The 22,351-nt window shown below is 42.4% G+C and overlaps 1 protein-coding gene across 2 annotated transcripts in view; it reads left to right on the top strand.

Moving 5' to 3' along the window:
• Nucleotides 1–532: 532 nt before the first annotated feature.
• The window catches only part of LOC309352511 (guanine nucleotide-binding protein G(q) subunit alpha), a 91,545-nt gene continuing 69,726 nt past the window's right edge, over nucleotides 533–22,351 (top strand). The window contains exon 1 of one of the 2 annotated variants that reach the window (XM_081881065.1): nucleotides 533–714. In XM_081881065.1, coding sequence (XP_081737191.1) covers nucleotides 579–714 — 136 coding nt within the window. In that variant the 5' untranslated portion in view covers nucleotides 533–578. Of the gene's footprint in view, nucleotides 715–3,064; nucleotides 3,162–22,351 lie in introns of those variants that run through there. The other variant, XM_081881066.1, reaches the window with a different exon arrangement.

Genomic DNA, 22,351 nt, shown 5'->3' with positions numbered 1-22,351 from the left:
AGCTTCGGAGCCCCCTTGCCGACCCCCTCGGGCGGCTTCTGGGCGCAGGCGGGGGCGCGGGAGGGCGCGGTGGGCGCTTGGCTTGGCCAGCCGCGGGCGGGGAGAGCACGTCGGGGCGAGGCCGCTTCGAGGGGGCGGCGGGGGCGGCGGGGGGGACACACACAAAGAGGTGCTGCTTCCCCGCGACGGTCTTTCCCTTTCTCTTGCTGCCTCTGCCTCCCGGCGGGATGTTCGCCCTGCTTGGTGCGTGACCGGGCGAGGAGGCGGAGTGGGGCGCCGCGCGTGTGCCCGGAGGCGGCGTCGCGGCAGGCTGTGCCCGCCGACGGCCGGAGAGGCGGGGGGCGGGCGCGTGGGGGCTGCGTGTGAGCGAGCGAGCGCGCGCGCGTCTCGGCGTGTCAGCGGCTGGGCTCGCCTGGCTCGGCTCGGCTCTTCCCGGGAGGGAGTCTGCGCGGGGGTCTCGCAGCTGGGGAGCGGCAGCTGGGCTTCTCTCTCCCTGCGCGGGCGGCTTTGTGGGGCGGGGGGCGCGGCGCGTGTTGGGGGGGCGGGGGCGGGGGCTGCGCCTCAACCACTCGGGAAGAATGACTCTGGAGTCCATCATGGCGTGCTGCCTGAGCGAGGAAGCCAAGGAAGCCCGCCGGATCAACGACGAGATCGAGAGGCAGCTCAAGCGGGACAAGCGGGACGCCCGCCGGGAGCTCAAGCTGCTGCTGCTGGGTAAGTCGGGCCCGCGGCGCCCTTCGCCCCCTCCATCCCTGGGCGGCTGGTGCCCCCGTGCCGCCCCCCCCCCGCCCGCCTCCTCCATTGCCTTTTCCTCCCACCCAGCAGCGGATGGCGGCGTCTCTCTCTGCCTGCAGATGGGCGATCTGCGCAGAGCCGTAGAGGAAATGCCCCCCACTTTGGGGCGTGTGTCGGAGGCGCGGGAGCGCGCCGCGAGGGGGGGGGTCGCTGCTGCTGCTGCTGCCGCATATATTTGGATTTATTGTTCTGTACCGTTGTGTGGTTAAGCAGCCCGCTGCTGCTGCTGCAGGAAATCAGATCCTGGTGGTGGGGAAGGTGTGTGTGTGCGGGGGGGGGGCGGGAGAGAGAGAGGGAGGGAGACAAGCCAAACTCGAGTTCCCTCCCCCTTCCTCCTTCCCTTTCCCAACGGGCGCTTTGCGAGCGTCCATCGATGATGCTCATGGGGGGGGGGCGTTGATCATGGAGGAAAGGCGAGCGGCGCCCCTTTGCCACCTTCCACATGCACGTCTGTCCCTCTCTCCCTGTGCAAATCAGACGCGTGTAGCGGGGCCAATGGCTACCTCGGGGGGGGGGGCGGGTGGAGGAAGAATGGGGGGAGAGCGGGAGAGAGACGGCGACTGAGATGGATGGCAAATGCGTGTTTTTTTTGGGGGGGGGCGGCGAGGGAAAGAACCTGTCAACAAAGCTGAAGGAAAAAGAGGAGTTGCCTTCCAGGGTGGATGTGGACGGGGCTTAACATCTGCATTGTGGGGAGCGCCCTCCGCCTGGGGACGTGGAGCGCCTCCTCTCTCCCTGCCTGCCCCCCTGGTTTTGCCTTTTGCTCTTAAGGAAAGGGGGCCGCACTTGGATGGCGGGTTGCCTTTAATTGCCTGGCTCTGCATCCACCCACACCTGGTTGTGCCTGTGAATGGCTGGCTTTCCCTGTGGAGCTGCTGGCTTGACACCAAATGCGCTTAAAGCGAGATGAATTAGAATGATTTAGGAGGCAAAGTTTGAACGGGGATGCTTGATTTAAAACATTTCTGAACAGCCTTTGCCTTGCAAGTTGTCCTCTTTTGGCAGGTATGGAGAGGGCTTGCTCCCTCTTGTCACAGCGCTCTTCCTCAGAAGATTCCAGGCAGTATAAATGAAACTATTCACACAATATCTGTCCTGCTTCATGACTGTGAAAATCTGGACTGTTCAGGTTTTGTGGGACTGCAGCAGCACTGTTAGTTGAGAAGGCGTGGTGTTATAAAACTGGCTACCATGTGTGAAAAGCATGAATGGATTATTGCTTTATTGCAGCCCTTCTCTGCTTTATACATAGAAGGAGCAACTGAATCTAGGATACAGCTTGTTTCAAGATTCAGTAAAATTGATTTGCAATTAGGAAAACAATAAACTTTATAGTCAGTGATTACATAGCCATGTACACATATCCATTTTGTTCTTATCTAATTTCTGTTGTGTGGTAGTGAATGTGGAGAAGAACATAGTTCTGAAAAGAAAAGGACCCTTACTTTTTGACCTCCATGTAATTGGGTTATTATTTAGTGCTTCATGGGAGGTGGATTAGAAAATAATGTGGGTGGGTGTGCTGTTGAAATGAGACTGAGTGAAACATTTATAGCACATTGTTGCTATATTTGACTTACATATCATATAGTCTGCCTTTATTTATGTTTATTTCCCATTTCATGCATTATCAAGACTGCAATCCTAGATGAAGTTGAAACTGAAACTGACCTGAAACTGGAGGAAATGTAGATTTTGAAAAGTGTGGATTTTGAGATCTAGGACGCTACAAACATGTGGTTTACATATGCAAATAAATTAATCCATGTATATGCTCTTTGTGATAGAAAGCACGATCAGATCTTTGTAATAATTTGCTTACACAATTAATGATAATAGGTGGTTCAATATATAGATACTGTTGTTTGTATTTCAGTGTTGGTGAGCATTAGGATTTTTTGGTTCCCACATTACTGTATCTATAGAGCAGTGCTGTGCTAGTTTAAAATGGGAGTTTGTAGTAGTAGTATGGCTTATCTGAAAACTTGCATGGTTTTCCCAGTGTAAGGGAAAAATATATATGAAAAAATAGATGTCCTACAGTGAGAATATACTGCATAATTCTTTGAAAACATTAGTTTTCCTCTTTCTTACTCATGTCTAACTAACAGATGCTCCTGCTGAGCACGACACTCTCTAAACAAGCTTTCCTGAAATGAATTGATCTACTGCGGGGCTTAGTATATTTAGACCATTGTTAGCAAACTGGTGGTTTCACAAATGTAGTTGAAATCTATGACTATGATGTTTATCTATGACTAGCAAGTAGATTTAGCATTGTGCAATGCATTCATTCAAAGACAAATGGACCTCTCTGAGATTGATTGCCCTTTCGGTGAAAGTTAAGACAATAAGCCATCAAAGAGGTGAGAAATAACTTTTTCTTGCTGGATTGATTTTTGCAGCATCTGCAAAGTTTCAGTAATATTTTGATACAACTCAATTTGCCATTCAGAAACAATGAGACTTACTTACATTCAGTGGCGTAGCGTGGGTTGTCAGCACCCGGGGCAAGGCAAGTAATTTGCGCCCCCTAACCCGTGGATTTTAGCACTCGAGTCTCTTCCACTAGATTAGTGGTGCCCCCCCCCGATGTTGCGGCCGGCTCCCCCTGCACCCCCACGCTACGCCACTGCTTACATTTAAGTAAATCTTTTTAGGATTGAGGTGTCAGACTGATCAGAAGCATTCATACCTGGGAATGAACACACTGGGCTTACCTCCAGCTCCAAGTAAATGTGTTTGATATTGAAGAGTTATCTCAAAATACAGTGATGTCTTTTGTTTACTGCATTTCGTCAGAAACCTTTGGCTTGTATAGCTGTTTTATTGCCAGTTCCATCTTTTTAAAAATATATCTATATCAGTGGCATATCTTTAAATGCTTCTAATATTTTCTGTTACGGTTTATTTATTAAATTTATATGCTTCCCTTCATCTGAGGATCACAGGGCGGTTTACAATCTGACACACAAACAATTCTTGCCATAGTAATAAACAATAACAACATTCCAACACCCCTTTCACAGTTTAAAACGCCATAGAAGCCCTGGGACAAGAGGAATCCTTTTGCCTGGCACCTCAAGGTATGTAACAAAGGTGTCAGGAAAGCCTTCCTGGGGAGAGCATTCCACAAGTGAGGAGCCACTGCGGAAAAGGCCCATTCTTGTGTTGTTGCCCTCCGGACCTTTCGCAAAGGAGCAGTGCTGGAACTTAGTAGGCGCATTTTGCACCCGACTATCAGCTCCTTGCGTGCAAGTGAAGATGCTTGGGTGCCAGGATGGCAGCTGACATCTCCACCATCTAGCTGGCACATAGCACACTCTTTCTCCTCCGCCACATCCTGTATGCCGCCCCATGGGCACAGCCAGGACTTTTGTTGGGGGGGGGCAGAACCTCAGTTTGCTATGTATTTTTATTGATTGGGAGGGGTAGTTGCCCCTCCCTGCTGCCCCTTGGCTACACCCTTGTGCCACCCTCCATCTCGGACTGCCCTGGCTTTGCAGGTGGCACCAAACCCCATAAATTGCCGACCCTCACTTCTGAGCCACTCTCGCGGCTCCTTGTTTCCTCCACACACACACTTCAGAGCCCTATTAGTCCCTGGCAGATGATGAACATAGGTTTGGGGTTGGTTCATGTGGGTAGAGGTGGTCCTTGAAGTATTGTGGTCCCGAGTCATTTAAGGCTTTATAAATCAAAACCGGAAACTAATTGGCAGCCAGTGCAATTGGGCCGGGATAGGCATTACATGCTCAAAGTGTCTGGTCCCAGCAGTGAATTCTACACCAGCTGAAGTTTCCAAACTGTCTGCAGTGGCAGCCCCACATAGAATGTGTTTCAGTACGTTATGCAATACGTTATGGAAAGATGATTTGAAATGAAGCACTTCATATTTCAGAAAGTGATTGGATGTTTAAGGAATTATATCTTGGAGATCAGGCACCTCAGAACAATGGCCTGGGAGCACCTGGTGGTGAAGCTAGTATGGATGCAAGAGCCTGGATGGAAGACCACCAATATGTGTGGTGTATGTATTGCAAACAATCTGAGTTTGTTGTTATAAGGTTGCAAATTCTACATAATAGCCATTTGCTTGGTGATTTGCAAGAAGTAAAAATTGCTTTCTGATTGCTAGGCAAGGAAAAAATCACAAAACTGAGCTCTTTCTTTTAAGCATCAAATGACTAACATTAGATGTTGACAGGCTCAATTTTCACTGCAATGACATTTCTCTCTCTCTGGATTATCATTCTGCAAATATTAAATGTTGTACAGTTTTTCATATCGTATAGCAAGTCTTGTGCATGTTGTATTCAAATTGTAATTTACCTTCATGAAAATAATACAAGGGATCTGTTTCTCATAGTCTCTCAGATACTGTCATTCAAAAACTTTTATTCCAGTCTCCATATCTTCTCAAATTATAGGGAAAAGGGTAAGAGACCTCGTAATGAATGCATAAACCTCACCCCCACCCAAATTCTAGGCAAATAATGACATAACCATTCAAAAATAATAACTAAGGGGTTATCACAAAATAAAAGGGAATGTGGTCCTCTAATTCAAGCAGAACCAGCTATTCTCTTTACAAAGGGCCAGTGCATCCCACCATTTCTTGGTAGTTAATTTACTGTATTTTTCCATCTTTAAGACGCCCCCCCCCCCCATGTATAAGAACCCCCTATCTTTGGGAACTCAATTTTAAGAAAATGAGGAGAGATGGCCCAAAGTTGAGCTTCTCCCCTCACGTAGCTGTGGGAAGGAAAACTCCCTAGATCATTTCCCACACGTAGCGGCATCGGGGGAAGTTGCTGTTCCGCCAACTGGCTGGCGGACGCACCGCTTGTCCCCCCGCCCCCATGCCACTATCTGTGTATTCGACAACCCCAGTTTTTTGACACAATTTTTGAGTCAAAAAACCTTGTCTAATACACGGAAAAATATGGTATATGCTGCTGTTATTGGGTTCAAATTTAGTTTGTGGTAAACCTTCTAAATTATTTTATCCAAATACAGTGGTACCTCTGGATACAAACGGGATCCGTTCCGGAGCCCCGTTCGCATCCTGAAGTAAACATAAGACGCGACTGCACAGCTCATGTTTCGCCGCTTCTGCACATGCGTGTGGCTTCATTTTGAGCGTCTGCGCATGCGTGAGCCGCAAAACCTGGAAGTAACGTGCTCCGTTACTTCTGGGTCGCCGCAGAGCGCAACCCAAAAATATTCATCCCGAAGCTACTTCAACCCGAGGTATGACTGTAACTAAGTCAAATCAGTGACTAGAAGAGAAGAGAATTCCAACAAAACGTCAGCCTTAATATGTGTATATTTCCAATGTGTAATGCTTCTGTCAAGTGCTAGAATGTACTGAAACATCATCTTGTAATGGTTCTCTCTTACCTGATCTAAAAGGAAGATGTTCAGAGCCTTTTAGTGCATACTGATGGTCAACCACAATTCTGTAATTGTTATTGTCTACATTTACTCCCATATTTCCTTAAACAAATTGCCTTCTGTATCTTCTGGAGTTGTTAATAGCTGGTAAATTTTGAACAATAACATTCTCAGCAGGGTTCCCCCCCCCCCAATAATAAACGTTAAATTAAAATAGGAGTAGGGGGTCACAGTTCCATTACTGAGAATTTGCAGAACAGAATTCTTCAGTTGAAAACACTAGTATCATTGGGATACACTAATTTCCTTTTATCACCGTTTGAGCTAGAAACTTTTGATAGGCCTCTTTGAATTTAATAGCACCATACTATGTCAAAGTAGCTGTATTTCCACCAGTTGCCTTTGTTCTTTGCTTGTAAGCTTCCCTTAGGCATCTGGTCACTGTGGGAAACAGGATGCTGGACTACAGGGACCTTTGGTCTGATCCAGTGCAGCTCCTCTCATGTACAAAATACTTCGTAAAGGATTGTGGTAGTGAAATAGGAATGTCTTTGCCACTTAGTCCTAATTTCTGTTTCTCTTCGGATATTTATCCAACTGAAGGATATATATTCTCTTCTATGTAGAAACTAGATTTCTTGCCTGTTCCTATAGTATGTGTGGAATTTGGATTTTTAAACCAGCAGTTATAGTTGCATAGGGTGGCATTCAGTTAAGTTTTACTCAGAGTATAGATCCACTGAAATGAATGAACACGGCCATAAATTAGGCCCAACAATTGCAATAGGTCTGCTCTTAAGTAAAACTTAGTTTAAGAGGAAAAAAGTTAGAAAAAATGGACAATAATTATGGTAAGTGTCATAACTTGGCAGTTTCAATTCTACAGCATTTCAGCCAAACTGCTGTTTGGTTTACATTTTCATTTTATGATTTGGATAGGTGCAGCTGAGCTTTTGGTACCAGAGATACAAGTTGGAAAGCACAGTATGCAAGGAATTTATATGCAATCCACGTGGAAATACATGAGAATTGCACATAGGTTTCATGGTGCTTGGGTAGAAGTTGTTGTTGTTAGATACTTTGGGTAGTTTAGACATTTTGCCTCTGGGTGAAAAACTCATTTGGCAGCTGGATCACCATGACCTGAACTGGGTCACTCTTCAGAATTTGCCTAAGATATGAATGTATGTGGTAAATGTCAAGGCACAGTTGATTAGTAGATTAACACTTTTCACATAAGCCACATCTTTCTGGCCCTAATCATTGCATTGCTTTATACAGTGGTACTTCGTGTTGCGAACTGTCCCCCTTACGAATTCTTTGGGTTACGCGCTCCGCTAACCCGGAAGTAGATGCCCTTTGTTGCGAACTTTGCCCCTGGATGTGAGCGGAAGTCGTGCTCCGGTGGCGTGGCAGCAGCGGGAGGCGCCATTAGCGGAAGCGCGCCTCATGTTACAAGCGGTTTCCGGTTACGAATGGACCTCTGGAACAGATTAAGTTCATAACCAGAGGTACCACTGTATACAGAAAATAGTGGCACACTTTGGAAGTATAAAATCATTTGGGGTGACTAACTGGGAGCTGCTAAATTGTAAAGCAGTTTATTTGTGGGAATATAATAGATTTGGAAATAACTCCTTTCATTTCGGGTTTCTGCACAAAAAACTGCCATTATATCTCCACAACTGAATACCCTAATATTGTGTAGCAATTGTGAGATCCTTCATGGGTAGTGCTCTCATCTCTTTTCCTCACAACTTTCTCTTCTTGCTGACTGTTGGGAACAGACATGCAGTTCTAGAAACTGAGATATATAAGCTAGGCCCCAAATGGCTCCTTAAATCAAGGTTACAGCTGCCAAAACAGAATGTCTAGTTGCCATTTTGGGGTAAGAGGGCTCTAAAGTCTTATTTTTCAAATGGTGGGCTGGCTGTGATTGATTATCAGTTAAAAATCGGGCTAGTTCAGATGACAACCTTGAGCTTGAGAATTTAAAGAAGAAAATACATTTAATCCCTGGACAGTCTACATATATATATTGGCCTATTCCTACCTCTTTTTCTTAATGGTGAGTGCTGTTGCTCAGGCTGCAAAGCATTTTGGTTCCTGAAATTCATTCCAGTTGTGCAGATAAAATATAACTGACAGAATTTGGCAGGATGTGTTGCTAGTGCGTGAAGAGAGTCCCGGTCCAGTGATCCCCAGGCATGCACCTCCAGATGGTAGAAATGTCAGGAGCCGTCCTGGCACCCAGGCATCTTCGCTTGGTTGTAAATGGTCAATAGCCAGGTGCAAAATGCTCATGGCGCCTGGCTACTTTGAACACTGCATTCATGGTTTATATGAATGAATGAAAGCAATGTTATCACAGCAGTTTTAATCCATCCATCCTTCTTGACCTCATCACCAGACGAAAGAAAATAGGAACTTTTCACATTAAAAGTTGTGGTGAAGGAATTGTTGTGAAGTTAAAAGGCATGTTAGGGAATGTGAACAGAACATGAATCAGCAGAAATTAAATTAAGGATGAGAAAAGCCCCCCCCCTTCTCCTCCTATGATGGTAATTTATGAATTGGGGGGAACTTGGTGTTTGTTGGAGTAGGGGCATTGGCCATGGTGCAATTTTTCTGTGATCATAAAATTTCTGTGAGCTCTGAACTTTCAAGCAATATGTATGTCAGGCCTCACTAAGTGTCTTAAAATGGTGTCTGTGGGGTGTTTGTGTTGGAAATTTTGTATACAGATGGTCTTTTTTTCTGAAATAAACGTTAGAAAGCTACTGTCACTTAAAACAACCAGAGATTCCCAAGATACAAATAAGATTTTGTTTCTAGCTCAGAATCTGCCTTCAGGGCCATACTTCACTCCTGACTATATTAGGCTTTAGGACTCTGAACCAGAGAGAGAGAAATCCCTGTTATATTCAGACTAACAGAGTTCTGACTTAAAAGAACAAACAGACATAAAAAAGCGGCAGAAACTATATACTTCGATGCCGTGGCGGTGAGCAAGCATCACCTAATATTTTCCACTGAGATTTATTTCATCTTAATAAGAATTTTATCATGCTGCTCAGTTTTATTTTGAAAAAGAGTACACTTTAAACAAATACTTTTAACATAACAAAGATTTTATTTTTTATATTCTACACTCTATCACCTTGGTATTCTTGCTATAAACATAGCATTTATAATTTCCTATTAAAGGCAGGAGCTATTTAAGTATTACATTAAGGTGCTTTAATTGTGAAAAAAGTGAATGGCAAATATCCACTGAACATTAAATTTAAATCACATAAAGTTTAGGTTTTCAGGCAATTACATGCTTAATATTTGGAAAAGTCAGTAGTTTGGAGGTTAGTCTTTGCAGGTTTAGTAAACCGTTTTATGGGATAGCTGCTCACTGTCTCTCTGGGCTCCTTTGGGAGGAATTTTGGGATATAAATGTAATAAATAAATACACACATACCTTCATGCTACCTCTGCATTTGATACTAAATTCCCATGTTTTTATGCAGCATGTGCTTGAGTATACATATGTAAATAATAATAGTAGTAAGAGTAATAAAATGAGTGTGACTAAATTGCTGATTGATGTAGTAAAATATGACAACATGCATTGAAAATAGTATATTACTTCTGTGTGCTAATCACAGTGGTAAAACATGAGTGGACTCTTAAACTATTGTGGGCAGATTGATGATGATGATGATGATGACGACAACGACAGCAGCAGCAGCAGCAACAACAATTTATTTGTATCCTGCCCATCTGACTGGGTTGCCGCAGCCATTCTGGGCGGCTTCCAGCAGAATATAAAAACATAAGAAAACACCAAATGTTAAAAACTTCCCGATACAGGGCTGCCTTCCGATGTCATCTAAAAGTTGTGTCATTCTTTATCTCCTTGACACCTGACAGGAGGGCGTTCCACAGGGAGGGTGCTACCGCCGAGAAGGCCCTCTATCTGGTTCCATCTTACACCCATCTTCCTTTTTAAAGAGGCAATTCTTTGGTGCCTTAAAAACACCTTTTGGAATATGCAGGGCTTTTTTTCAGCTGGAACTCACAGGAACTCTTTTCCGGCACCTCTCAGGTGGGCACCATTGCCATTATAAGAGAACGTGAGTTCATGGTTCTTGGGATCTTCTTGAGGACTTCCCATAGGCATCTATCTGGTTGGCCACTGTGAGAACAGGATGCTGCGCTATATGGGCCAGTGGCCTGATCCAGCAGGCTCTTATGCTCTCTCCTGTCTCCCTTGGTGGAATTTAACCTGGTACACGATTCAGTATGGCCAGGCTTTCATCTCGAAGAGAATTTTCTAGACTTCGTAGCTATGGAGGGAGCTAGGAAACAAACTGATTTCTGAGGTCTGCCTGAAAAGTGGCAGAAATGAAACCTCATCTGTTGGTAGGGTACAAACGGACAGCACTCCTAGCACTTACAGTTGCACAGGGGAAAGGTTATTTCTGCAGTGCACTACCACATACCTGCCTCTACTACCTGCCCTTATCTTTCCTACCCTTCATATTTCATTGGGACATGAAAAATGAAACAGTTATGATTTGTGTGTATGCATTGTTGTTTACAAGCATAGCGCACAGTGTTAGAAACTCAGATATATGTCATGCTAGAAATTACAGGTGCCAGGTGTGTTTTGTGACTGGTGAGGGTCCAGTTGCAACCATGTGGAGATCTCTGGGTGCCGGGTTGGTGACTGACATCTCCACATGGGTGCCCCCTCTAGCTTTCTTAAGCAGGAAAGCAGAAGAGCTCATTTATTGCACTTCTATACCACCTTTTCCTCCAAGGAGTACATCGCTCACCCCCTCCTCAGTTAAGCCCTACATCTTTAGTTAGTTTGAACAGAAATGAGGCTTCAGTTTGAATGGTTTTGAAGCTTGTACCCTTTGATGATTTTACCTGAATGCTGTTTCACTGCTATTCTGTACTTCATTGTCTGTTTTAAGTTGCATTGTAAAAAGGCAGGCATTTTTCTGTGCACTCAACAATGTTAAATTTCAAATAAATATAGTACAGCATCAGAATGCTCTATAAGGGTACATTAGTAGGCTATGGGTCATCCTCTCATGCTTTGCAGTATGTCTGCGCTGCTTGCCAGTAGCTTAGTGTGAAGCAAGCTATTTTACTGTGGTATTGCATAAAGAAATAGTGTGTATATTTTACCTAATCAGCAAAGGGGGCAGACTGGGGGCGGGGGTTATCTGACTATAGCCTGCACACTGGGTGAGAAATATGCACGTGAGTTAGGAACTGCTCTTTCCTCTTTCCCCCCATCTACTTTGTTGGTATTTCTGTCATGGGGATAGGGAACCACTGAAGGCCTCCAGTTTGCAATCTCAGCAACAATTTTCTTTTTTATTCTGTGAGAATAGAAGAATAGAACACTTAAAGCTATTCCCACATTTCTGGGTAAATGGGTGTCAGCCAGGAAGTCAAACAAAAGGTTTCCTTAGGGTGACTACTGACTTACAAGGCCAAAATGAATTTGAGCACAAAAAGTTGGAAGGATGCCATAATACCTTGATTTGTTTTTGTTCTAACCTCTCAAGCTTGGGGTGGGGGTTGAAAAATGCCCAAAATACGCAACTCCTTTTAACTCAACCACATTTCCCTTTGGCAGAGACTTCCATGTGCAGCCTTAGATTTAGGTTTGTTTGTTGAAAAATGAAAAGCTGTTTTCAGTGGAATTGTTTCATGAGAACTGGAAGTGGTGCTAATGCGGAGATGATAAAGTCAAGTAGTGGAAATGGAGATCTTCTGGCGGTGCTGATAATGGAATATTCAAGAACCTGGCATTATTCAGATAATTGTTTTGTTGTAATTGGAAATCTAGTGGATTTCATTACAGCTGAGTCTGAAAACAAATTCTTTTGGTAAAGATCTTTTAGAAGTGCCACATGATGGGGAAAATATTGTGTTTTTGTTTTAGAGAGATCTGTGGTAATGTTTGGCTTTTGCAGTGTCTTTATGAGATGTGGGAACAAATGGGGAAACTTTGAAATATATTTCTTTAACCTCTCCTTTGAAGTTAATATATTATTTTGTGTTGTATGCTACTTTTCCCATTTAGGGGTAGATACAGTGACTCAAGTTTTATAAATAAATTATTGGGCTTTGGTTTCTGCCTTTCAGGTTTTCATTCATGTGTCTTTATTTGTTTGGTTTGCTTGACTTGTTGATTTGCATTCAACCTCTGTTTATCATCTCTGTTAACTAGAAATAGTTTTGTTAGTCAGGACTCCACAAATAATGACTGTTAGTGTTGACCAGAAATTTAGCATTCGTGACAAGCATTGAAAACCTTCTGTGTACTCAGCTACAGGAGCAATCTTAAAAAAACAAACAAACAAACAAACCCTGCTAGCAACACAAGAAGCCAAAGAGTGCCTCTTTCAAAATGGCGCCAATATGTGCATTGTACAGTAATGCGGAATCAATATCTTGCTTCAGAGAAGTGCTTTCCACTACTCCCTGGCCTTGAATAATTCCCTCACTTGGCAGTACATACTACAGAAATGGACTTTGCTTCTGTTCGATAAGAAGCAAGGAAGCTGAGATGCGGTATACACTATTGCTTTAAAGCACATTTGAGACACCTTTTTCTCAAAGAATTCTGGGCACTATAGTTTGTTAAGAGATGCTTGGAATTGTAAGTCTGTGAGGGGTAAGCAAAAGCTTTGAGGGAAATAATGTTCTGTAAAGGTATAGAGCGCAGACAGCCCCACAGGATAGTGGAAGGAATGACTGGCTACTCAACCTAGCCTAAATTTATGCATCTTGGATACAATAAGATTTTTCAGTGGTTTTGAACATCTAATGAGGCAGCGTAACTTTTTAATGTGGTGCCCATAGTAATTTATTTGGCTAACAATCATGGAAGTTCAGTTTTGTAGACTTCAAAAGCAGAGCTCAAATTCCTGTGTAGCAGTGGTCAAGAAATCACAAACAGTGATTGATCTTGTGTATGAGATCATGGGACATAAAAGCTGTAGTATCTATCCATATTCATTTGGGTTCTTGTGACTAGGAAATTGAGGGAGGATGACTGGTTGAAGCAGCCTTGCAAAACTAGGTAGGGGTTAAGAAGAATAATTTTCCAGCAAGTAAAGTAGTTCATCTGTTCTGATCCAATTTCCGTATTTGCATTTTTTATATTAAGGTTGTAATCATATGCACACTGTGCAACTTCTGAGTAAATATGAAGAGAATTACATCAATCTCTTTATTATGGTCAATGACCAGTATACTTTGTACAAACAAAACAAAATATAGAAGCATAACAATAAAATGGCTAACATCTGTATTGTATAGTGGCATTTGTCTAGAAAAAGAGGTGCCAGAACTCACCATGAACACTTCTTATAATTGCAGTAGTGCCCACTTGAGAGGTACCAGAACTAAGTTCTGGTGAGTTCCAGCAGAAAAAAAGCCCTCTATATAAGCCATTGATTTGGGGAATCACACAACCAAGTGGTTGAGACAAAAAGTACTATTACCACAGGCCAGTTTCAGAAAAAAATTGATGTGCAGGAGATTCAGGTTTGTGAGACCTGCATTCTTCTGAAGCGGGACAGTCACAGGAGGAACTGTATAGATACGTAGATCAGTTGTACATAAAAGTCACGTTAGAAACTTAACAGGTAGATTCAGAAGGTTACTTTAACAGGCTCTTAAGCACTCTGATTTTGTTAAAAAAAAAACCAAGTGTAATATGCAGTTGTGGCAGCTGCTCCCCTCCCTTCCTTTGAAAACCCATTTTGGTTGTGTGTTCCTGCTGAGCAAGTTATCTATGTTACATTCTGCAAGTAGAAACTGAAATGTACTCTGACACAAGCTTCTGCGGACTGAGAGATAGCCTGCAAAGTTTCAGCTTTTGTTCGTAGCAAATGAGTCACCACAAGTTGACAGTTGCCATGGACACAGAAGGAGTAAAATACAATACCACAAACAGTATATTTGTAAGCACCAGCTCTAAGATTAGGAGGGATATAGTTCAAAATAGTTAAGTGGATATTTACAGACTTGCTTCTGTGGGTCATCAAAAAAGTGGCCAACAGCTATGTCCAGGGCATTGGCAACATAATAGGTAAGCCCTGTTACACCAGCACCTGCTGCACGGTTGCCAGATGTGGTACAGGAAGATGAGTGGAACTGCTGATTGCAAGACTGGAGTAAGATGAGTGGCCTAGTTGCCACCTAAGATTTACTTAGATCAGATTACCCTTGTTTCCAAGAATGTCATCACAAAATGAAAACAATATTTTGATCAGTATACATCACATACAAAATTGGATCCTGACACCCAAGTAGAACAAATTAATTTCCTTCAGTGGTGTGAGTCAACTTCACCATTTACACTTCAGTCAGTACTGGGATGTGGGTGGTGCTGTGGTCTAAACCACTGATCCTCTTGTGCTTCCTGATTGTAAGGACTGCAGTTCGAATCTGTGCAGCGGGGTGAGCTCCCATTGCTTTGCTCCAGTTCCTGCCAACCTAGCAGTTCGAAAGCAAACCACCGCAAGTACAAAAATAGGTACCACTGTGGTGGGAAGGTAAATGGTGTTTCCATGCCTTCTGGCACTCATCACAGTGTTCCTTGGCATACCCCATAGTCAAATTCGACTGGACCTAACTGGCCAGGCGTCTTTGCCTTTTACCTTTACCTGGGAAACACCACCCTGCTCTGCTGCAACTCCATAAACGTGGTGCTGGCATTGGCACCAGTGTTCAAAATTTGCAACCAAGAGAAGATGCCTGGGTGCCAAGATGGCTCCTGACATTTCTACTATCTGGAGGTGTCAGCCCACCATTTGAAAAATAAGACTTTAGGGCCCTCTTACCCCAAAATGGCAACTAGACACTCTGTTTTGGCAGCTGTAACCTTGGTTTAAGGAGCCATTTGGGGCCTAGCTTATATATCTCAGTTTCTAACACTGAGTGGCGCTGATTTCTAGTGAGATTTTACCAAAATCTTGCAAGATCTCTTGTACTCTCAGATCTCTCAAGATCTTGCTGAAAATTGGTGTTGATACCAGTGTCATTTTTCCACTGGTTGCAAAGGCACTCACCTCACCTCATGGGTGGGCTGGCCTTGACTTCATTCAGTGTAATCCCATGGATGCTTTCCTAATCTTAGTCACCTTGTATACAATTTGCCAGGAACTGGCACCGGGGAGAGTGCGAAAAGCAACCTTGGAAAAATTCCAAGTCCCTGGCTTGAAGAAGAAAAGAAAAGAAAAAAAGGATGTCATTGTTTTTCAATTTAAAATAGTGCTTCAGCCCTGAAGAAACAAGTGACACAAATTTGCACCCAGTACCATATTAAGTATGTTAGGATGTCAAAGAATATTTTCCAGAGTATTGTCCAGGAATGCTTTAGGAAAAAATGATAGATCAGTTTGTTTCTCGTTAGAGAGACTTTTGATGTTGCTACACGCACAAGCTCTCACACTAATGTGCTTAACCAAAGCTTACAAGTCATACATGTATGTCCATGCTCCTTTTGCCACGGACTGGAAGTGCAAGACATTTGAATATTGAGATGGCTGCACTGTCTGTAATGTCTGAAGCTGCCGTTAGACTTGATACTTGTGTGGAATCTTCTTTTCAGTGAGCCATCTTAATAAGTTCACTAGATCAGGACCATAAAGCAGTCCAACATGCAAGATATGTATTTATTTTGTCTGGTGCTCTAGAGATGTCTGTACTCAACTTATTTCAAGAACTTTATGTGGTTTCTCTTATCAGGGGTCAGCAAACTTTTTCAGCAGGGGGCCGGTCCACTGTCCCTCAGACCTTGTGGGGGGGCTGGACTATATTTTTTTGTGGGGGATGAACGAATTCCTGTGCCGCACAAATAACCCCACAAATAACCCAGAGATGCATTTTAAATAAAAGGACACATTCTACTCATGTAAAAACACACTGATTCCCAGACCACCCACGGGCTGGATTTAGAAGGTGATTGGGCCGGATCCGTCTCCCGGGCCTTAGTTTGCCTACCCATACTCTTAATGGTCTTCTGTTAAGTTTTGAAGCATCCTCCTGATAGTTAGACATTCTTTTATTTTTTGTCAAATACATTTGCTGCACATGTTAACATTTTTCTCTTCATTTTGAATATCTTATAATTGAAAATTACCCCCAACTTTAACTCTGACACCCTTTGGAATTTTTTAAAGTTCAGCCCCCCCCTTGATTTTGAATTAGAAGTTCTCTTTTAACAGCTCAGATTTCTAACTGTATTTGCTCATTTTCATGTTTCTGTGTTATCTGGAATAAGACTGCCTTTTTCATATTTATGAAGCAATAAAAGTTTCCTTCCTCATGTTTCAAGGGCTGAGTGTCCCTTTACTGAACCGAAGTTCTGGATTACGCATCAACAGTGGAACTGGGTGCCACTTCCTGGTTGCACTATCAATCAACAGAGCAGTTTAGAAATGGTACAAAAAAATAATAATACTCTGAATCTAACACCCAATTCTATGCATATCTACTTGGAAATAAACCCCAATTTTTCACTAGCACATGCTTCCAAGTAAATGAAACTATTTCAATATAATACCTCAAAAATAATCCCAGCCAAGTATTTATATATGATAAAATATAGAGTTATTTTGCAGATACCACATCTTTCTCTGCAAAATAACTCTATATTTTATCATATATAAATACTTGGCTGGAATTATTTTCTTTCTCTACTGGACTAGATGGCATACATAACAATCATAAACATGTGTATTTTTATTACCGCCTGTAGCAATAAAATCCGGTGCCTGTTAGCAAGAAGCACTGTTTGATTACTTAGCAGCTCGGACTCCAGACGTTTCCCTGGATAAGATCTGCACAGCTTCCTAAGTACATTGGCATGCCTCCTCCAGCAACCCATTCCACAGCCTTGAGGTTGTTGTGGAAAAGGACCTGCTCCTCATTATCTGCTAATCTTCACTGGCAGTAGTGAGTGGATTGTAAAAGGAGAGGTGATCTCCTCAGAAGGCAGGCCCTTAAGTGTTTTAAAAATAAAATTCAACACTTGCTTTGGCCTTGAATTGTCAGTGCAGTTTCTCTAGTGCTGGTTGAGTATACTTTCACTAACAGTATAAAATGGAACAGCGGCATTCTCTCTGCACCAGCCGCAGTCTTTGAATTGTCTTCAGGTTAATGCACTGCAGTAATCCATCCTTGAAGTTACAAAGGCAGACTTCCGGGTCGGCGCCATCGCCGAATGGCGGACTCCCTCCGAGCTCCGGAGGGAGCCTGCTGGGTAGGGGTTGGGTCCTGCCGCGCCAGCGACGCGGGGACCCTCAAAAACCATGGGCGGTGATGCCCATGGACTTGGTGACTCGGCGGGCACCGTTTGCGCCCCCCGACCCGCGAAGGAGCCTTTTTAAAGGCTGCGGAGCGGGTGACGGGGGTGTGTGGTGCTATGAGTCCACTGCTTCCCCTGCCTAGCGAAGCCGCATGCTATTCGGCGGAGAGCAACGACTTCTTCTTTGGAAAATTTTGGATTAAAAAGCACAACCCGTGAGTAAATTTATCGGACTTAAAAGGAAAAATTTGATTTATGAATTTGGAGTGAGCGGGGGAGGTGCAAAAAGGAAGTCCGCCCCCCCGTTGTAGATGTCTTAACGCAAGGATTTGACAACTAAGATCGAGAGATGAACTTGTTTATTTGAAAAAAATTTAATTTCACGAAGGGAAATTACAATAATTGTGCTGGAGGAGAAGATTGGTTTGTGAGAACTAAAATGCAACCCCCCGGGAACCGGGAGCGATCCGTCATGAGAGACTCGTGAAGAGACACAGAAACTTTGTCAGCTGTCAAAGTAGCTGTCAAAGCAGGAAAATAAAAGAGAACTTTGTTACGATGGCTTTGCTAGTTAGATTTGTTACAATTTGGACATAAATTATTGGAAATAAAGGCAACAAGTTATTTGACTTTTGGGTCTGATCTGGAAAGAAATTAAGTTACCATATTCCCTCTAGAGGGAGGTCGGGACATTGCAACAGTGGCAGCAAGTGGAAAAATACTATGAAATTGAGCAGGATTTGTTATCTCCTGGGAAAGCTGCAAAAACGAAGCATTATTTTGTCTACAGAGGTTTCTACACTAAAGGAGACAATGGATTTATCTATTGAAGAAAGGAAGGGACTTGACGTAAGTTTATGTTCCTGAATAAATAAAGCCTCTGTGGAGAACAAGAAGTTTCTGAATTAGAAGGTTTTTGCAGCAGAACAGGAAAAGAAACCTGAGGAATAAGAGCTGGACTAAACTCGAAGTTGGAACATTTGGGACATCCAGACTTTAAAAGGATCAAGAAACAGAATTTGAGTTATACTCTTAAACATAGAGGTCTGGATGGAAGAAGAATGATCTTTTCTGAGAGTTTCTCCGAGATTGGACTTTCTGAAATTAAAAGCTATCAAAAGACGGCAAAGTGGAATTGAGACATGGACGTGGGTTCTCCAGGCTGGCAGTAGACAGATGGATGAACTTTGGGGATCGGAACCGGGAAAGGGGGGAGGGAGATTTGGAATCCAAAGGCTGTAAAATTACATATTTTTTCTTTCTTCTCTTTTTTTAAATTATTTTTTCTTGTTTTATGAAAATAGGGGAATTCGTGGAAGGGAATTGGGGTCGATCTTAGGGAAGCATAAAAAATACAAGGAGAAATGGTTAAATAAGATAAATTAATTTTGAATAAATGGGTTATTTATAATTATAATAAGGCTTTAAAATTTGGGGTAAGAATTTGTGGAATTAATTTAATGGAAATGGAATACAAGAGGGGGAGGGGGGGAGTCTTGGAAAGATGTCAATGAAATTAAGTGTAAGCTTTATTCTTTTCTTCTTTCTTTCTTTCCTTTTTTATTCTGGAAACTTTAATAAATATTATTTAAAAAAAAACAAAACAAAAGCAGGCTGAAGGCTAGATCTCTATTATCCAAGATAGGACTTCCGGGTTGGCGCCTCCAGCAATGGCTGAATTCCTCTGATCGGGAGGAATTTGCTTCGTGGAAATTAGGGTCTGGCCACCACAGCGAAGGCGGGGACCCACCAAAAATCACAGGCGGGAGAAGCCTGTGAACGTGGGATTCGGCTGGCACCTTTTGCGCCTCCCCTACTCGCGGGGAAACCCGGTTTCGGGGATCCAGAGCGACGTGGGGTGAGTGGCGCGGTGCTTCAAATTGACTGCTTCTTTCACGGAGTGAAGCCGCATAGCTGTTGTCGGAGAGCGCTGACTTTTTCCTGTGGACAATTTGATCTTAAAACAACTACCCGTGAGTAGAACGGAAAATTGAATTTTTAAACGTCTTAATTTGGCACCGAAACGGGGAGGTTTAAAACAGGAAGTCTGCCTTCCCCTTTTGTAAATAGACTGAAGCAAAGAGGCTGCAAGCTAAAGTCTTGGAAAGTCTTCTGTAAAGGATTAAACCTCCATCGGTTAAAATTATTAACCCCCCCCCTTGGAAGCAGGATAAGAGGGGGGAAATTTTGGATCGTGTAAGCCTGCAGGAGAGAGAGCGAAGAAAGATAAATTACCACCGCTTCGAACCTGGAAAAGGGCTGCTAGTAAGACTGACGTTTTGGGAAAGTTCATTGACTGTGAATAAAACGTATGTGGACAGATAGCTAAATAAGAGAAATATATTGTTTCCATTGTTTCCTTCTGCGTTTAAAAAGGAGTAAAAGTAACCGAAAATTGAAACTAATTTTGTTGCTTGAACTGTGTTTAAAAGGATTGATACAAATAGAAATTGTTTCCCTCTAGAGGGAGCCTTTGAAACTGTTACAGGAGTGGAGCTGGGGGGATTACCAGCTGCAGAGATAAAAAACTGTGAGAACCAGGGATTGACCTTGGATTGGTAAGAATGTCGACAGAAGAAGCCTTGGTGATTGCATTATGCAAGATAAGTGCCTCATTGGAACAGCTTCATAAGAAGACGGATGTGATGACTATCAAAATTGACAATTTGGGACAAAAAGTGACTGATCTGGGACAAAAAGTGAACATCTATACAGAAACTATTCAGGAATTGTTTCAGGAATCTACTTTGACATGGCAAATTGTTGAGAAGGCAAGGGAGAAAGTTGTTGTTGAACCTAAAGTAATACAAGTGGAGAGAGTCCCAGTCTTACAGAGGCAATTTGATGAATATAGGTTGTTGCCTTCTATGACTGAATTTAGAGAAAGTCAGATTTTGAGGATTGGAACCCTGCTTGGATTTGAGAAGGAAAGTTGGATAGATTCCCTCATGCAGGGATGTACTGACCTTTGGGATTTGGACTTGGGCCAGGAGGAGATTGGAGTTGTGGGGACTTTCAGTTTTGGAGGGATTTTGAAACACGTCCTGAAACATCTTTTGGACCTTAGTGCTAACTACGGAGATTTGGCTGACCTGTCGAGAAAGAATAAAAATATTGCTAGGTTGGAGCCTCCCCGAGATCTACTCCTCGGCATCAAAGGAAGGAAATTAAGAACAAGATCAACAGAAGACAAAGTAAAGTGCATGTATAAATATGAAGAAGATCTGCAGAAGGGACTTGGAAAAGAGTTAAGAGCCTCGGACAGAAGATCACCAGGTTAATGGACCATATGGAATAGACGGAAAGGACTGGCAGAATCCGAGACCAGGGAGAAGAGACGGTGGAAGAAGATGGGAAAAAGTTTAAAGTTTATTTATAGAAATATTGTAAAATTAATGTGTGTTAGAAAAATGTTGGAATGAAATTATATGGCTTTAGTAGAAATGTTATAAGGAGTTAAGTATAAATAAGTATTATGGTATTAATGGAAGATAAGGTTAAAATAAGTTAAGTTAATTATATGACAGAAAATAGAGAAAGAGGGAAAGGAATTGCTGAAATAATTAATAGAAGTGGAATACAAAAAGGGAGGTGAGAGGAGGTCGATGAAACGAGGGAATGAAAGATAGGGCATTGAAACGGTATGATGTATGTTTTTTAATTTTTTTATGTTTAGTTTAATGTGTTAATGTTGTGTTGTGCATTGTATATTGTATTGTATTGTATTGTATTTCTTTTGCCTCCCCCCCCTTTTTTCTCTCTATTTTCTTTTCTTCTTCTTTTCTTCTTTTTTTTTTGGTGAGATTTAAAAGTAATAAATATTATTTTAAAAAAATAAATAGATCTCTATTATCCAAGATAGAGCATAATAGATATCCCACTTGTAACTGATAAAGAAATAAACATCATTGTTGTTTTGAAAAATAAGTGTTATGTGTTAATGTGTGGAGTCATTGTGCTGAGCAATTTGCATATTCTTTGGGCTTTTTAGTTGGGCTTCATGTAGACCTTGTTTTGCATACTCAGTGGAAGCTTTTTAATCTGCTTTAATCTGTTGGGACAGTTTTCTTTTTCTAACATACTTACAATATAACTTCATAATTTTAAAATGGCAAACCTAAAGGAGTGATCTACTGACAGCAGCCACATCATACTGTATTCTTGGAATGTTTCCTGGTACTCTGATATTTCTTTGAAAAGAAACTGCATTTGAGGTTGAAGTCCATAAATTATGGCATCTAGTATTTAGCTAGAATATTGGTAAAGCAGTTGGGCAAATAACATCTGCTGCTTATTCATATACGTAATGGCAGTCTTGGCTCCATGCGTGGACTTCCAAAGTGGATACTTGGCAGTCAAGCAGCGTCTGTGGTCTTTATTCACTTCGGTGCTACTTTTCAAACAAACACCACCACCGCTACACTATAGTTGGCATGAGCATGCTAGGTTTAAGCTGTTGGGTGATTTTCCAGCAATTGAGACTAGTGTGCAGGTGTTAACAAATTGTCCTGAGACCATTTGGTCCCACTATTATGGCACAAAGATCACTGCTGTTATATTCTGTTTCTGTTTACAGTATATAAAAATCAAATCAATTGCTTGCCTTCATGAGACTGCTATTTTCCCACATAGATTCATACTTATTTCATGAAATTAATGCACTACTTGATAGTAAAAAAACCCCCTCAGATTGGTTTCCAAAAAACAAACAGCAAATTTAAGGAAAAAAATACAGCTTTACTTTAAAACATACAAAAGTTAAAATACAAAAACAGGTAAAAAATACCACAACTTTCTAAGCATCTGGGTAGGCTTGTCTAACCA

This window comes from Podarcis erhardii (assembly GCF_964252035.2).
Source record: "Podarcis erhardii genome assembly, chromosome: 11".
Classification (NCBI taxonomy): domain Eukaryota; kingdom Metazoa; phylum Chordata; class Lepidosauria; order Squamata; family Lacertidae; genus Podarcis; species Podarcis erhardii.
Note: the sequence above shows the minus strand (reverse complement) of the source record. Positions and strands in the feature narration are given on the sequence as shown.